The sequence below is a fragment of the Oncorhynchus kisutch genome, linkage group LG29 (assembly GCF_002021735.2).
Source record: "Oncorhynchus kisutch isolate 150728-3 linkage group LG29, Okis_V2, whole genome shotgun sequence".
Classification (NCBI taxonomy): Eukaryota; Metazoa; Chordata; class Actinopteri; order Salmoniformes; family Salmonidae; genus Oncorhynchus; species Oncorhynchus kisutch.
Genome location: NC_034202.2, coordinates 21,742,687 through 21,761,739, shown reverse-complemented (window position 1 = coordinate 21,761,739; position 19,053 = coordinate 21,742,687). Strand labels below are relative to the sequence as shown.

At 42.5% G+C, this 19,053-nt stretch overlaps 1 protein-coding gene across 3 annotated transcripts in view; it reads left to right on the top strand.

Moving 5' to 3' along the window:
- LOC109874407 (BMP/retinoic acid-inducible neural-specific protein 1) overlaps positions 1-19,053 on the top strand; it is a 117,482-nt gene that overhangs the window by 45,389 nt on the left and 53,040 nt on the right. For all 3 annotated transcript variants that reach the window (XM_020466292.2, XM_031809551.1, XM_031809550.1), the window contains one exon: positions 18,115-18,305. In XM_020466292.2, the coding sequence (XP_020321881.1) occupies positions 18,115-18,305 (191 nt within the window). The remainder of the gene's footprint in view (positions 1-18,114; positions 18,306-19,053) is intronic.

Here is a 19,053-nt window from a genome sequence, read left to right as displayed (position 1 = left end):
TTTATTTTATTTATTTAACCTATATCTAACTAGGCAATTCAGAGACCGGGGCAGAGGAAACCAGTAAATCTGCGTCAATCTGCGGCAGACAGAAACAAGCTGACAGAGAGGTCAGAGTCAAGGTGATAAATAATCAGGGACTCCTTTACGACACGATACTCCCTCCAATGCCCCCTCCTCTCCAGCCCTCCTTTCAGCACTTGCAGGAACTTCCCAACCCTGCACCCATCTGTGGTCACTTACCCTCTACGGCTGATTTTATATCCATGACGCCAAATATTTATCCTCCGGGAGCAAGGTTTACCATCTCTCTACTGTATAATTGCCATCACTGCAATGTTTGTGAGACATATTTATTGTGCCGCAAAAAAACAAAAAAAACCTATTTCCCCTCGGAACAGCAACAGCCTCCCCAAATATAATCACACCCCGAAACTGAGTCAGCCAGTCAGTCAAATCAGAGAGGCTCAGCTGTAAGTTAGGGAATCAAGAGGGCTGATCTGGGGAGGGAGTTTTCTTGTCTCTTCCCTCCTCAAACCTTGGATAATCAGCCCCACTGTGGGATTAGTTAATTACTGGCAGGGAGAGATGGTAATTATAAGGAGGAACGGAGCTAGAGGAAGTGTCGGGGTTAAGTACTGACTAATTCACTGTGTGGGACGCTGCTTGCCTGGCTGCCAGAGTCCCCCGAGACTTGCCCACATCGCCTCACCCCGGGGGAGGAAGATGATAGGAAAGGATGAGTGCCGTAGATCCTGCACCATGGAATTTGAATGTGTACCATTAGATGCTATAGATTCCAAATGTGTGAGCTAGTTATTGAATAACTAGCTAATTGTAATATCAGAAATCACAGATTTAGATGGTTCTAAAGATATACTGGACCATGGATTTTAAATGAGTACTATTAGAAGCTATGGATTGTAATTGTGTTGTGGTGATAGCATAGCTGTTTAATGCATACTGTAGCTATCATATACATATTTCTGCTTCTAAAGATGTGAAATGCATACTATAGATTCCATAGCATACATGCATACATTATGTAAGAATATAGGCCTGGTAGATGCCTAGAGTCCCAGTGGATGTCTACTATAGATTACATAGCATATTTGTAAATATACAGTATGTCCAAATATATGCTTTGCAGATCTGATAGATTCCATGTAGATTTCAATGGATGCATTTACACAGGCAGCCCAATTCTGATATTTTTCCCAATTATTGACAAAATATTTGATCTGATTGGTCAAAAGAACAATTGTTGGTAAAAGATCAGAATTTGTCTGACTGTGTAAACAGAGGCAAATTCGTATTCCTATTCTATTTAGGGCATCAGTGGAAGTTATTGCTTAGAGAATTCAGAACAGCAGCATATGGATGAGATACAATAAGCGGCAGCTGGAGCATTGGCAGTAACATTTGTTTCATTTTATTGAATGTTTGGCTTGACCTTGACACCTCTCATTCTTATGAGTAGTCTGAAAGTGTTATTGTTATGAATTAGATTTGCAACACAGAGCTAGTAACAATCAGCAGAAAAGTGAGCTATAAAGCTACATGTTTCTGTTGGCAGGTGATGAAATTGCAGGCCTAATGCAGTTGCTTTAGACGGCTCCAACATCCTATTCATAGCATATTTTTCAGTCATTAATCCCATACCTGTCTGAGTACATTTAAATGCAAGATCAGTTGCTGCTGATGCCTTTTCAGCTTGTATCAGTTTCCACTCTTCTTGACCAATGATGTCACTTGAAACACTTTCACGTACAGTTGAGTGTAATACAACTCAAAATGTTATCCTCATTATTTTCTCGATCTCCTCTAATTTGCAGTATATTATGTGAGCCTAAATGAGTTTAGATGCAAGATCTCTCTCTCAGATGTGTTAATCAGCAGTAGTTATTCTATTACATTGTTGATTAGATCCAGACAAGTGGCCAGGCCAGTCACCTGCAGGTCTGATTCCAGCATCATGTCCTGTAAACCGCTAGATTAAAGTGAATTAAGAGATTGTCGTGATTAGATCCATTTCAGGGTTCATAGCAGAACAACCTCAATGTGTTCAATTAGCCTAGCCATCAAATTCAATCTATTGAAATATAGTCATAGCAGCGTATTTAAGTAATAAGGCATGAGAACCCGGGGATTATCCTGTGATAACTCTCAACTAAGAGCTGTTCTTAGGCCCGATGCGAAACCAAGGGCCGGGAAATAGCCCTTAGGAGGGAGCTATCACACAATAATTACCGGGTTCTCATGCCTTATTGCTTTTATAAAACTGTTGCCAGCATGTTTTCACTGAAAACATTATTTTAATGAGTAAAACATTTGTATTTCATCCCGTCACCAGACAATATAGTCTGCGCAAAATCTACTTGTTAGTTCTGAGGTTCTGAAGTTGCAAACTTAACAGGCTGGTCGTTTATTGTAGTCAAATGTTTTGACCCAGTCGTTCATTCTGTTAACGCCACATTGCTACTGTGTAAACAAATAACAAATAACTTCCATGTCAAATAATTGGCATGTAGCTGGCAAGGAAGAGGGTCAATAGTGACAAAAGTCAATAACTTCAATAAATACTAAATCATGTATAAATAGGCAACAACCAGCTGATTGTCGAGTCAATAAGATAGGGAGGATCGCTAGGTTAAGGATAACGTTAACGTTCCTTCTCCTTTGCTAGCTAGCCAACTAAAGCTAACACATGATCACATCAAGCAACTGAAATGACTGCAAACTATGTTTGTTTTACATTTGTTTCTATTGCCTTTTCATTGGATATATCCATTATAATGTTCCTGATATTTGCCAGGTACAGATAAGCTGACAGTCTAGTCACGTTCATATGCATGGCAGTGTTGGGATCGCAAAAAAATTACTGAAACTTGTTGCACAGGTCGGATAGGCACCCAGCGAGGTTCATATTAACCCCCACTGTACCAAACCAAATGCTAGCCTAGTAGCATCGGGAAAAAATGGCTAGATGTTCTTTTTTTCTGGGGGAGATTAAGTTTATGAATGACTGGCTGGGCTGTGGGACAGTGGATTAATCTTGTTAAATCTAATTGAACTGTTAACAGGCATTACCTGTGGAATGCGGGGATTGTGATGCTATAACTCCCTGCTATCAACCAATCCAAATGTACAGTTTTAAAAACTGTATTTGTCAGGCCATCCGGAATAGTGATTATTTGTTATTGTAGCGATACATACTTTTAGATTCTGTTTTTAGCAACCTTGCATCTTTGTCCTTCGTCTTGTCGTGTCCCATGTATATATCTTTTCATATCTTTTTTCTATTTTTCTAAACCTCAACTTCAAAATACTCTCCTGCAACTCGCCTCGCCCAATGTGGTGTGGATCTGCTTTTTTTCTAAAGTATTTTTCTTTACCTCTGAATCGGAATCCCCCAACAGAAGCTAGCCAGCTAACTAGTTACTAGCTAGTAGTCAGCTAACCACTGCTAGCGGTCATCAGCTACCTTTAGCACGGAGAGCTCTAGTTTGTGCAACGCAATTCAAACCAGAGCATACCGGACCTATTTTCTCTCCATATCCCCGGATTCCTACCGCAAGCTCTTAACCTTCTCACCTGGATCATCCCAACCTTCTCGAAACCGACTACTCCTGGCTAAGGTCTCTGTCACGAAGCAAGCACCAATTTTCCTGGTGCTAGGCCCATCTCCCAGCTGCTAGCTGAAGAGGTCCATCATCCACTCCTGGGCTACAATACCTATTTTGCCAACTGACCTGGACCCCTTTTACTGCCGGTACGGGGTACGGAACCCCGCCGATTCTTCACGACTGGACTATCGACGTAATCTGCTTGAGGGGGTTACTAAACTGGCTCCTACATTGCAACGTCCCCTGAATACAAATCTGCTAACCTGCTAGCCGCGGCCCGGACTGTTAGCTAATAGGTCCATCGGCCAATATCTTGTGCCACTATTCCTATTTTGCCAATCAGCCGGGACCCCTTTTACTACAAAGCCCTGCTTAGCCATCACATCTGGACTACCGACGTAATCTGCCCATGGTTTTTTTCCCAACAGGCCCCTCCGTCGCGACGTCCCCTGAATGCCCATCTGCTAGCCTGATAGCAGCGGCCCGCTAGAGCACATTGGACTGTTAGCTGAATAGATCCAATTGCCAATTGGACTGGACCCGTCTGCTACACGGAACCCTGCTAATCCATCACGACTGGTCTATCGACGGAACCGCACGAGGAGGCTAAAACAGACTTTCCTCCGTTGTGATGTCCCTGTTAAGGCCCTTCTGCTAGCTTGCTATCCCCAGCCTGCTAGCTGTCTGAATCGATGTGTCCCCAGCCAGCCCAACCATTCACTGGACCCTTATGATCACTCGGCTACGCATGCCTCTCCCTAATGTCGATATGCCTTGTCCATCACTGTTCTGGTTAGTGATTATTGTTTTATTTCAATCTAGAGCCTCTAGCCCTGCTCAATATGCCTTAACCAACCTCTTAGTTCCACTTCCCACATACGAGATCACATCACCTGGTCTAACCCAGGTGCTCTCATTTGTTGACTTATGTAACCGTAAAAGCCGTGGTTTCATGCATGTTAACATTAGAAGCCTCCTCCCTAAGTTTGTTTTATTCACTGCTTTAGCACACTCTGCCAACCTGGATGTCTTAGCCGTGTCTGAATCCTGGCTTAGGAAGACCACCAAAAACCCTGAAATGTCCATCCCTAAATATAACATTTTCCGGCAAGATAGAACTGCCAAATTGGGTGGAGTTGAAATCTATTGCAGAGATAGCCTGCAGAGTGCTGTCCAAAATCCACCGTTGCCGCTTATAGACAAACCTCTGCCCTCAGCTGTGCCCTGGACAACATATGTGAATGATGTTCATGCTGCTAGGTGACCTAAACTGGGACATTCATAACACCCCGGCCATCCTACAATCTAAGCTTGATGCCCTCAATCTCAAACAAATTATCAATTAACCTACCAGGTACAACCCCAAATCCGTAACGGGCACCCTCATAGATATTATCCTAACCAACCTGCCCGCCAAATACACCTCTGCTGTTTTCAACCAAGATCTCAGCGATCACTGCCTCACTGCCTGCATCCGTAATGGGTCTGTGGTCAAATGACCACCCCTCATCACTGTCAAACGCTCCCTAATCGACCTGGCCGGGGTATCCTGGAATGATATTGACCTCATCCCGTCAGTAGAGGATGCCTGGTTATTATTTAAAAGTGGCTTCCTCACCATCTCAAATAAGCATGCTCCATTCAGAAAATGTAGAACCAGGAACAGATATTGCCCTTGGTTCACTCCAGACCTGACTGCCCTTGACCAGCAATAAAACATTCCTGTGGCATATTGCATTAGCATCAAATAGCCCCTGTGATATGCAACTTTTCAGGGAAGTTAGGAACCAATATACACAGGCAGTTAGGAAAGCTAAGGCTAGCTTTTTCAAACAGAAATTTGCATCCTGTAGCACAAACTCAAAAAGTTCTGGGACACTGTAAAGTCCATGGAGAATAAGAGCACCTCCCCCCAGCTGCCCACTGCGCTGAGGCTAGGAAACACTGTCATCACCGATAAATCTATTATAATTGTGAATTTCAATAAGCATTTTTCTACGGCTGGCCATGCTTTCCACCTGGCTACCCCTACCCCGGTCAACTGCCCGTCACCCCCCACAGCAACTCACCCAAGCCTCTCCCATTTCTCCTTCACCCAAATCCAGATAGCTAGACAATCTGGAACCACACTTTCTAAAAGTATCTGCCGAAATTGTTGCAACCCCTATTACTAGCCTGTTAAACCTCTCTTTCATATTGTCTGAGATTCCCAAAGATCGGAAAGCTTCCGTGATCATCCCCCTCTTCAAAGGGGGAGACACTCTAGACTCAAACTGCTACAGACCTATATCTATCCTACCCTGCCTTTCTAAGGTCTTCGAAAGCCAAGTTAACAAACAGATTACCGACCATTTCGAATTCCACCGTACCTTCTCCGCTATGCAATCTGGTTTCAGAGCTGGTCATGGGTGCACCTCAGCCACGCTCATGGTCCTAAAAGATGTCATAACCGCCATCGATAGGAGACATTACTGTTGGTCGTATTCATCGACCTAGCCAAGGTTTTCGACTCTGTCAATCACCACATTCTTATCGGCAGAATAAACAGCCTTGGTTTCTCAAATGTCTGCCTCGCCTGGGTCACCAACTACTTCTCTGATAGAGTTCAGTGTGTCAAATCGGAGGGCCTGTTGTCTGGACCTCTGGCAGTCTCTATGGGGGTGCCACAGGGTTCAATTCTCGGGCCGACTCTCTTCTCTGTATACATCAATGATGTCGCTTTTGCTGCTGGTGATACTCTGATCCAACTCAGATCACTGCACCTGTACATAGCCCATCTGTAATATAGGCCATCCAACTACCTCATCCCCATACTGTATTTATTTATTTATCTTGCTCCTTTGCACCCCAGTATCTCTACTTGCATATTCACCTTCTGCACATCAATCACTCCAGTGTTTAATTGGTATATTGTAATTAATTTGCCACCATGGCCTATTTATTGCCTTACCTCCCTTATCTTAACTCATTTGCACACACTGTTTCTTGACTGTATGTTTGTTTATTCCATGTGTAACTCTGTGTTGTTGTGTGTCGAACTGCTTTGCTTTATTCTTGGCCAGGTCGAAGTTATAAATGAGAACTTGTTCTCAACTAGCCTACCTGGTTAAATAAAGGTGAATTAAAAAATAAATAAATAAAATATCACACTCACCAAAAGGCTTTTCAACCTCTGATCGTTTCCGAGACAACACTTTTAAAAGTTGTACGATCATAGCAATTACACAGTAGATACGGCTCAAAACACCCTGCAACTATACTTAATGTGAATATATAGTGTGAATATCAGTGCTTTACCATCTGAAATACTTTTATGGGAAGCTTCAAATTAATTTGGCAATTTTTGTGTTCTGAATTACAATGAGGTTGGTTGAGGCTTTCTGGGTTCAGCCCATGCTTAGCCCCATCTCTAATTCTCCCTCTCTCGTCATCGTGATATTTTGACCGGTAGTACTACAGGTTAAAGGAGAAATACACTTTTTTTTGGATCAAAGCTACAGTATTAAGTGAAATTGAGTAGTGCCAGAGAGCTCATACTGCGCTGGAAGGAGAAAGTCAACATTCCCCAAAACTAAAACCCCCATATTTTCAGATGAAAGGACCTACACCTCCCTCTCTCTCTCATTATTTTGGCAGTTACCTGTATTTTAAATGGACAAAGTAATATAACGGGGCATAGGGATAGAAAGGTCAGATATGTACAGTATGTGTGATGCATATACATGTTACATCTTTATTTACGTACAGTATCTGAGCACAGAGATCCACTCAGCTGGATAGAGGTAAAAAGCATTCTTGTTCTTGGTGTCCCAGGTTAAGAAAGGCCTGGTGGTCTCCATAGCAACCAACATGTGATGTCCTCTCAGGTCTAAAATACAGAAATTACATTTAAAAAGTGTCCTTGTGTATGTAAATGAATCAATTTCACCATGCAGCATTACTCTCCAAAGTTGTTGGGACATTATTTTATGAAAACCCTGCATTTTATGTTTTCAGTTAATACAGTACGTAAGGGTTTGAAGTTGCTTTCCTGTAGAGATTGTCCACGATTTGTGCACGGTATTGTTGATTGGTGAGACTTTTCACTTTGCACAGGTATAAAAGACCAGGACATCATTACTTGGAGGTAAATATTCACAACTGTCAATCCTCTCTAGTTCATGTCAAGATATGTCTTACAGACACCTGGGAAAATTAGCACTGAGTCAGTCTGATTAGTCAGAGCTTGTCTATTTGTCATAACAACAAAATTAGTATATATAGAATATATCTCTCCAGCACAGCCTCTCTCATCATTCCCTGTGAAGGACGTATGGGAACATCAACAGGGAAACTATCAGATTCATCACCACCACGCACATCTATTTTTATCATCTCCGGCTCGGAACAATCCCACCGATGTTTATAAATGCCCCCACTGTGCTGTCTGAACTCCATTATTGCCTGTGGCAGGGCTGATTCACACAGTACATTAAAATAGGCACGGATTTCACTTTATCATTTCTGGCCTTGATGTCACCTGCTGTGTTTACAGATCCAGCCCACACCGGTACTGAATAGAAAGCAGCAAAGCAGCACCGTTGAAAACCAAAATAAAAACCTCATCGATTTCCACATGGCCCTCTGTAGTAAAAAAGGCAATTGGATTAAGATTTATTCCATAATATGTTTAAAGGCCTCGGCGGTTCAACATTATCCAGGAATTCAATTGTATATCTGTGGCTGTTTGATTTATGGCTACTGCTTTAGTTGTCTGATGACAATGAAAACCCTGATTGTAGTGCTTTTTCCCCCTCAGGCCATCGGTATAATGCACACCGCCGCCGCACAGGAGAAGCTTTAAGGTTTGAGATATAAAAATATAAAACACTTGGGGTCCCCACTATGGAACAGTGGGATAATAGCTTAGAGATGAACTACCCACCAAGGGACTTCAACACTTGGGTAATCCCTAACAACCTAGATCTCAACATGTGGGGATAATTGGGTTCAGTTAGGTATTACTTCTCTTGTGTTAGAATGTATGGCTCGCTGTGTCATATAGACCCGATAATACCTGAGTCGTGATTGGTCCACTATGGTAGGAATAGGATTTTGTATGAATATGAATCTAATTTAAATATAATTTCCTTCAACAGATGTGGGTTGGTTGTACAGACATAGAATAATGAGAGTGTTCTAATATGAACCACCCTATCCCTTGGAGGGGGAAGTGATATATGGAATGGACACTTGTGGAAAAGGCTGCCACGTACACTCAAGAAAAATAAGATATGGTAGATGTTCAAGTTACTTAGCATTGTCTGTTTGATCTAAGAGAGATGTTTGATCTAAGAGAGAGCCCAGCTTGTGAGGAATGGAAGGAATATGTCAATACAATGTGGAGATGCATTTTACCACATCATTCTTCTGGGAATTATAATTACTGGATCACAATCTATCCCAAGCAGCATGCCAGCAATGCCTACAGAGACATCCGTGTAAGCAAGCCTCGTCGAAACATGAAGGCTTCTGTAACACCACCAGAGCCAAAAAGATAGCCTACAGTAGTGTAGGATCCTGTATCTCTACTGGAAAGCTGAACAAGGACACATATTGGTTTTTACAGCATTATGAAAATGGTGTTTGTAGCTGTCTTTCTCGGACACATAGAGCTGTCAGAGAACAGTGTGGTTCAGAGCCCATTCAGCCGCAATGGATTATCTGAACACCCTCTTTTCATGTCACCCATTTCTAATGGGGAATTGAATCTGGGTGTGGGATTACTTTATCGGGTGTGCACTTTACCGCTCTATAGAATGCGATTAGATGCATCTAGGACAGCGACTAAAGGTTCCTTAGATGGTGAGTTTCCCCTGATCCCATGGAAAAAGGTTAAAGCTGTCTGTCAAATCTGTGGTAGCCTTTAAGACTGGTGTATATCAAAGTAAAAGTAATGTCTTTCATGTCATCAAGAGCTATATATGCTTACTTGATTAGAAAATATATAATATTAATATATTTCATTGAGCGTTATGTGGGTTAGTGTAGGATGTAATGTTCTCATTCAAATGAATGTTAGACGGCAGCTAAATCTAGCTTTTCAAAGCCTGATTGTCTCTCAATCCTCGGGGCGTCGACTTTGACAGAGAAGATAGTGCCTTGATTGGCCACATTTGTCTCTGAGCGTTCTTCTCCCTCCCTCCCAATTACACATTTTCATATTCATCTCCTGCTCGCTGCATAATAAGAGGCAGATTGAGAGTGGTAGCTCAATGTGCGACACATTATGCTTAATTATGGACCGTGCACTGTGGATGTTCTTTTTCTTCAGGCCTGCAAGATGTTCACATCTGAAATAGAAGCAGACATGACCAAAGCCACCAGTACAGTCATTAGTTGTTGCATTCCCTGGTGAGATATGTCCCCATTCACCACTCATAGAAATCAGTGGGAGCCAGACACTTTTGATTGCTCAAATGTCTTGTCTCAGCTCTGGGAAGACGAGTAAACAGAACAAAAATGCAGAGAGAGGGCTCGATAAATAATTGGGCGGGAATGAAATGAAATGTTCCCTCCAAACGAGGTTGCAGGGGAATTAGTGGAAGATGGATAGCTCTTCCTCAATGTTCTTCCTGGCATCAAACACAATAAGTTGAAATGCCTTTCGAAAGTTTTCCTGGCGGAAAACATATGAATAATCTTTCATTTGCATTGTGGAGAAAGGAAAATAAAATACTGTTATTTAATTTTCGTTGTGGTTTCATATCTGATAACAGAAAGCAGCATTCTGTAATGTTTTTTGAAATGTAGTGCCATTTCTCATGAGCACAGGCCAGGGGGATGTGAAATGGGTAAATGCTTGAAAAGATCAGTTGGCAGCAGAAAAAAATGATGTTTGGAAGGTCTTGGAATTTTTCTCCCTGCTAGCCATAAAACATTTTAGTTGAAGCATAAAAACAACAACAAGATATTAAGATTAGATGAGGCATTTACAGAGGTGCATCAATATATCTGCAACTTGTGTCATGATGCATTAGTAAGCCATTAAAGTGTTATCTGAATTGATTTAGACTATTACGAGGACATCATCTTCACACACACACACACACACACACACACACACACACACACACACACACACACACACACACACACACACACACACACACACACACACACACACACACACACTCTATTGCCTGATGGAAATGATAATCACACCATCTCCCAATTCCTCAGATTGCAGTGGCACTGCTATTTATCTCGTCATCAGTTTCTTTGAGGGATCATTAAACTGGGCTTTGAGTTGAGGGATTAAGCAGTGAATCATGTAGCCAGTTCCATCTGTTGGCCTGCTTAATCTGGGCATATGGACCCAAATACATATGGCCAACACACATTTTTCTTTGCTAATCGTCCCGAGCCACGAAGAGAGGGATGTACTTAAAACAAATTGATACATAGCAGAGAGAGGGGAGAGGGGAAGGGGAGAGGGGGAGAGAGAGAGATGAGATTTTGGTAAATCTGATCATCTCTCTCAGTTCTCTTGGCATGGTTATTATCGCATTTGGTGCAGGTCTGATTTATCATTCCATTTGGATGCTTGTGTGTCCAAAACAAACACACACACGCAGTAAGTGCTCGCTCTCTGAAGAGGAGCCCGACTGAATCAGCATGCACCGGCACACACCAACGAGCATTGTGCTCTAGAAAATTGCTTATCTTTTTGACATTGAAGAATTGTGATATTTTTGTTTTCTTCTGAAGAAAAGCCAGTGGAAGGCAGTCACATATCATCTATTGGATATCTGATATGAACAAAATGGCGGATGAATTATGGGAATACAAAGAAGAATATTATTTCATACTCATGTTGGGTATAAATTGGTGAATGAAGGACCTGTTACTGATAGATAGCAGTCTACCATTCCTCTATAATCGAGCACTGATGTAATAACATAACCGACTAATCAGAGGCAAATCTACTTTTAGTAACAGATGCATTGCAAATCTGTTATTTTGAGAGTCTGTTTAGAGTCACGATAAGAAAAACATTATTCTTTGTACTCACACCACCTGCTGTTTTTGTCTGCATATGAATACCATTCTATTAACCCTTTAAGACCATTTTATTACCTGTTATCTTACCAGAAACGTTGACAGAGACCACTCATTTACATGTCCCCTTTGATACATTACATTATAGTCAATTAGCAGATGCTCTTATCCAGAGCGACTTACAGGCGCAATTAGGGTTAAGTGCTCAAGGGCACATCAACAGGTCAAATCATCACACTATCATGACTGCTAGCCAATCTCTCAATCGCCTGTAAAAGTAGGCATATGTACTATGCATGCATGTGACTTTGGACACAATCCAAATACTGAAGTGGAGAGAAAGAAAAAAAGTCTGAGCATGCTGAACACGGCCAATGAAAGGTGTTACCCCGAGCGATGCACAGGGAGATTGAACCCAGCTGATCGACTCTCTGAGAATTGGAAGTAAGTAATAGGTCATCAAAAGAAAGGAGGACCAAGGAGCTCTTTATGAAGAGGGCCTTGGTCCTCCTTTCTTTTTGATGACCAATTTAGCCCTTTTACCAAAGAGCACCTTCTATCTACAAAGACCTACTATTGTGTACCCTAGCAGCGCCTTCCTTCCTTCAATTTGGGCCCAAGGACCTATTCAAAGCTCAATCATGATGAGGGTAGGGGAGTCTAGGAGAGTAAAATACGTCTTGGTGGTGGAAAGCATGCTTTAGAGGTCATTATAGGACAGCAGAACTACTGTTTGCATATACAGTATGCAATCAGCATTCTGTTTGTTGACGACATGGTATTGACATGGTATTGACGACATGGTATATGACATGGTATTGACACATTATGTCTAGAACAATATTCCTGCGTGTACACAAGCAGCCCAATTCTGATCTTTTCACACAAATGTGTTTATTATGACTAATTGGGCAAAATATAACAATTGAGCTGTCTGTGTAAACACAACTATTGCCCGGATAAGAGAATGAGTCATTTCATATCCTGCTTTACATTTACAGCACGTACTTATACTGTGGGTTTCTTTGCACACATGCCAACGATTTCAGCAAATCAGTTAAATGAATGATAGACTAGGTAATTGAGTCAGACTTGATTTGTTTTACTAATGTGTAGTGCTATTTACCCTAGGCCCTGTGTTAACCTGCATTTAGCCTTCATCTGTTTTATTTCTACCCCAGTGTCGAGAGACAATAGAGGATAAAGTCCAACGCTAAACCACGGGGTCGTTTCACTGCGGTCGTTTCAACACTTTGACTTCCTCATTGACATTGATCCAAAGGACGGGGTTGCAGCAAATGAGAAAACTGAGTAGGGCTGCTGCTGGATCGTGAGCCAAACACAGTGGAGAGATAAGCACAAATTGGACCAGAATGTAGCTTTCTTCATTTTGCCCTTCCTATTTGTCTTTCTCTCTCTCTCTTTATCTCCATCTCTCCCTCACTCGTACTTAGACAATTGCCCAATGACACACACACACACACACACGCACGCACGCACGCACGCAAACACACACACACACACACACACACACACACACACACACACACACACACACACACACACACACACACACACACACACACACACACACACACACACACACACACACACACACACACACACACACAAAGAAGCACACACACACACACTTTCATATACAGAAGCTTGCATATACACACACAGTATACAATTACACACCCACGCACATAATGGACTCACACACACAGACACACAACCATGCAAGTACGCTACCTATCTCATGAGTGATTTCATGTGGAGACTTAATATGCCTCATTATCTGCCCTACTTTACCTTCAGATTTGTTGATGCAAAACCAGACACAATGCAATTTGTATACATGTGTTCCCATCCTCTTGAAGAGCGGTAATTAGAAAGCGCTTAGATGCTTTTCAAAAAGGCTGAGAGAGTGAGATTCACCTGTCATGGAGCCACAACACCTCCATCAATGGCTGTGAGTGTGTGTGTGTGTGTGTGTGCTATCGTGCAGGTGTGGGTGCTTTCGTGCAGGTGTGTGTGGGTGTGCATGAGTATGATAGGGTAGATGGGGGAAAAAAACCTGCTTCAAAATTGAATTAACGGCCAGTGGTGTCTCTCCCAAACAAATGTGGTCTCTCATAAAATCCTCTTACGTTGCAGGAGGACCCTGTTGAATGAGATTTACAAATCTGTCTGACTTCCAAGGTGTCAGAATCCAAATTGTTCTGGTACCCAGCACGCAGTATGTGAGCCGGCCTCATGCAGGTAGACTTAATTGTACGTGGATACCTAGCCTTCCGCTTCCAGCTGCCAAGTGACATTTTTATTACAGCACCATCCCCCTCCCCCCATTCAACATGTAACAATTGTTTTGCGGGCCTGTGTTGCTAAACATGCAAAGTGTAAGCTGTCTCAGGGGAAATTAAAAGGACAACTGCTCCACCAGCGGGATTATTTCAGACAAAGAATAAAAAATCAAAGATTTATAGCTGGGGGGATATTTATATATCAGACACCCCTGACCTAGGCAGGGCCAGTCACGGCACATCATACTGCGTCAAACACATATGGAAAAGGCTGATTATGTAATAGCTACGCCATTGTTAAAATGAATAGAGGGGAGATAATACTGAGTAACGCCTGGACAACTGTGCAATGTAATAGATGTAGAAGGGTTTTCTTATTTGTTGGATTACATAGCTAACACTTTAGTAGTTGCCCTAGCCATTTTATTTATTTATTTTTTATTTTTTATTTCACCTTTATTTAACCAGGTAGGCTAGTTGAGAACAAGTTCTCATTTGCAACTGCGACCTGGCCAAGATAAAGCATAGCAGTGTGAGCATACAACAAAGAGTTACACATGGAGTAAACAATTAACAAGTCAATAACACAGTAGAAAACGAAGGGGGGGTCTATATACAATGTGTGCAAAAGGCATGAGGAGGTAGGTAAATAATTACAATTTTGCAGATTAACACTGGAGTGATAAAAGATCAGATGGTCATGTACAGGTAGAGATATTGGTGTGCAGAAGAGCAGAAAAGTAAATAAATAAAAACAGTATGGGGATGAGGTAGGTGAAAAGGGTGGGCTATTTACCAATAGACTATGTACAGCTGCAGCGATCGGTTAGCTGCTCAGATAGCTGATGTTTGAAGTTGGTGAGGGAGATAAAAGTCTCCAACTTCAGCGATTTTTGCAATTCGTTCCAGTCACAGGCAGCAGAGTACTGGAACGAAAGGCGGCCAAATGAGGTGTTGGCTTTAGGGATGATCAGTGAGATACACCTGCTGGAGCGCGTGCTACGGATGGGTGTTGCCATCGTGACCAGTGAGCTGAGATAAGGCGGAGCTTTACCTAGCATAGACTTGTAGATGACCTGGAGCCAGTGGGTCTGGCGACGAATATGTAGCGAGGGCCAGCCGACTAGAGCATACAAGTCGCAGTGGTGGGTAGTATAAGGTGCTTTAGTGACAAAACGGATGGCACTGTGATAGACTGCATCCAGTTTGCTGAGTAGAGTGTTGGAAGCCATTTTGTAGATGACATCGCCGAAGTCGAGGATCGGTAGGATAGTCAGTTTTACTAGGGTAAGCTTGGCGGCTTGAGTGAAGGAGGCTTTGTTGCGGAATAGAAAGCCGACTCTTGATTTGATTTTCGATTGGAGATGTTTGATATGAGTCTGGAAGGAGAGTTTGCAGTCTAGCCAGACACCTAGGTACTTATAGACGTCCACATATTCTAGGTCGGGAACCATCCAGGGTGGTGATGCTAGTCGGGCATGCAGGTGCAGGCAGCGACCGGTTGAAAAGCATGCATTTGGTTTTACTAGCGTTTAAGAGCAGTTGGAGGCCACGGAAGGAGTGTTGTATGGCATTGAAGCTTGTTTGGAGGTTAGATAGCACAGTGTCCAAAGACCCAGGGTAATGATATTAGTATACCAGTATTAGTATACCAGAAGTCCTATTACAGATACTAGACCATACCATTTACACAATAGGTCAGAATTGATTCCAAATCAAATCAAGATCATACACAGATTTGCAAATGTAATGGCAGGTGTAGCGAAATGCTTGTGTTCCTAGCTCCAACAGTGCAGTAATACATAGCAATAATAAGCAATACACACGTAATCCCCAACAAGTTTTACTAAAGAAATTAAGAAACATCAGAACGTTTAATGGTGAGTAAATACACTATGGACAGTATAATAGAAAAGGTGTGTACAGTACAATCAGTAGTTATATGGGATGTGCCAGGACTGGAATACAGTATCAATCAATCAATCAAAATGATTATTTCTTACATCAGCTGATGTCACAAAGTGCTGTACAGAAACCCAGCCTAAAACCACAAACAGCAAGCAATGCAGATGTAGAAGCACGGTGGCTAGGAAAAACTCCCTAGAAAGTCAGGAACCTGGGAAGAAAGCTAGAGAGGAACCAGGCTCTTGAGGGGTGGTCAGTCCACTTCTGGCTGTGCCGGGTGGAGATTTTAACAGTACATGGCCAAGATGTTCAAATGTTCATAGATGACCAGCAGGGTCAAGTAATAATAATCACAGTGGTTGTAGAGGGTGCAACAGGTCAGCACCTGTTCATAGCCGATCATTCAGAGTTAGAGACAGCAGGTGCTGTAGAGAGAGAGAGAGTCGAAAACAGCAGGTCAAGGACAAGGTAGAACATCCGGTGAACAGGTCAGGGTTCCATAGTCACAGGCAGAACAGTTGAAACTGGAGCTGCAGCACGACCAGGTGGACTAGAGAGAGAGAGAGAGAGAGAATATACTGAAATTAAGACAGGAGAAATACTCTAGATATAACAGACTGACCCTAGCCCCTGACACAATCTATTGCAGCATAATTGCTGGAACCTGAGGCAGGAGGGATCGGGAGACACTGTGGCCCCATCCGACTATACCCCCGGACAGGGCCAACCAGGCAGGATATAACCCCACCCACTTTGCCAAAGCGCAGCCCCCACACCACTAGAAGGATATTGTAACGGCGTTCTTCGTTTGTAGAAAGAGAGGACCGAAATGCAGCGTGGAGGTTACTCATGATTTTAATGAAACTAATGACGATACAAAAATACAAAGCAACAAACGGAACGTGAAACCTAATACAGCCTATCTGGTGAAACTACACAGAGACAGGAACAATCACCCACGAAAGACAAAGCGAAACTCAGGCTACCTAAATACGGTTCCCAATCAGAGGCAACGAGAAGCACCTGACTCTGATCGAGAACCGCCTCAGGCAGCCAAGCCTACACTCGACACACCCCTAATCAACCACAATCCCAATGCCTACAAAAAAAAACAATACGACAACACAATAACCCATGTCACACCCTGGCCTGAACAAATAATTAAAGAAAACACAAAATACTAAGACCAAGGCGTGACAGATATCTTCAACCACCAACTTATTACCCCGAGACAAGGCCGAGTATAGCCCACAAAGATCTCCCCCATGCCCGAGGGGGGCGCCAACCACATATGCAGTGGGTAAAAATGTATGTAAACATTATTAAAGTGAACATTATTCCATGACTCCATGACTATGTATATAGGCCAGCAGTCTCTAAGGCACAGGGTAATAGCTAGCTAGTAACAGTGACTAAGGTTCTGGGCAGGGTACTGGGTGGAGGCCGACTAGTGGGGACTGTTTAAGAGTCTGATGTCCTGGAGATAGAAGCTGTTTATCAGTCTCTCGGTCCCAGCTTTGCTGCACCTGTACTGTCTCCACAGATGGTAGCGGGGTGAACAGGTCGTGGCTTGGGTGGCTGAGGTCCTTGGTTTGTTTTGTATGGGATATCTATAATAGACATTTGAGTGCAATTCATATGTCTTTGAGAATCTAGGTCTATGATTGGGATTCGATTACAGATCCAGGCTTTTTGCCTGATTGCAGGACCCAGATTTAGGTTGGGTTTGATGATGATCATTTATTACTTAGCAAACACAATCAGGACCTACAGAGAAAAGGCGATAGCCCACAGCCATGCTTGGCATTTGCCTTGATTAGATAACATGGTGTCTCGATGGCGGGAGATCATGTTCACTGGCAGTTTTCTGCTTGAGGCAGAGCTAAATCAGCTAATTCAATGTCATTACCGAGTACCAAGTGCTTCTATGTTTTTTCTCTTACTTAGTGATGGCAATACAGCAGTTTTCTTTCAATAAGGATGTGATCACAATTTACTTACGCTCTTGTGATAACATTGCCACTAGCTATTGTGAACATTAACTAAATAATCCAATGCCGTTTTGGACGTTAGACGAGTATGGCATTTGTGACATCACGTCAACTGCGAAGATGCTTGCTATAGCAGGTGCCAATTGTAAAATGACCTTACATTTTGATGTTGCATAAATGATTGTCATAATGACATCAATGAATATATTAAGACATAAGCATTTACCTATTCTGTTTTTCTTGTAGGGAGTTTGCGCGTTGGAAGGTGAGGAACACAGCCATTGAGAGGAGGGACCTGATCCGGAACCCTGTGCCGCTCATGCCAGACTTCCAGCGCAGTGTCCGGTTGCTAGGGCGACGACCCTCCACTCAACAGTTCATCGACACCATCATCAAGAAGTATGGAACCCACATCCTGATATCCGCCACCTTGGGAGGTGAGAAAGCATATATCTACTTCTACTTTACTAAGACAACAGTGGTGGGCCATTAAATGCCCTCCCGGGCTACTCCTTATTGTGGTTGGTTCGACAATTTTTCCCCCCATTACTTTATTTGGGCAAAGCCCTGTTATATACGTACAAGGTAATGTCCATTGTCCATGCCACCTTCTTGATGGGGAAATAGATGGGATATCAATTGGTAAATTGGTAGTTTTGACAGTCAAATGAGCTTATGCATAGCTGGTAATGATAGAATGGTAACCCCCTCTAAAACCTGCACTGGTTCTTCTCATGGTTCTGTCCTGTTAAGATAACATTTGAGGTGGTTTTATCTGATTCAACATTTTGTATCAACCTGTCGCTGACGATTTTGGAGCTCATGCATTTTACAGGCAAGGCCCTGCTTTAGAAACATATCTTTTCTGTTTAAATCTAGGATTTCACTTGAATGTCAAACAGTCAGCTTCAATAATTCAGTTAAAGTGAAAGTGGGGGATTTCATAGGTAGACATTTAGAGTTGCAATATCATATATACAAGCCTTCAAGGTGATTTTCCCTAACACATTCATTATGGAATTCAGAAATGTAATATTGTGGTGAAATATGATGCTTAGGTAAAATATAAATACGTTCAATATAAAACTCACTCCTAGGAGGATGATTCACTACTACCACAAATGCAGACGTTATTAAAGGTAATGATATAAGGAATCTTGACACAAAGAACTGATTGCAATGTTG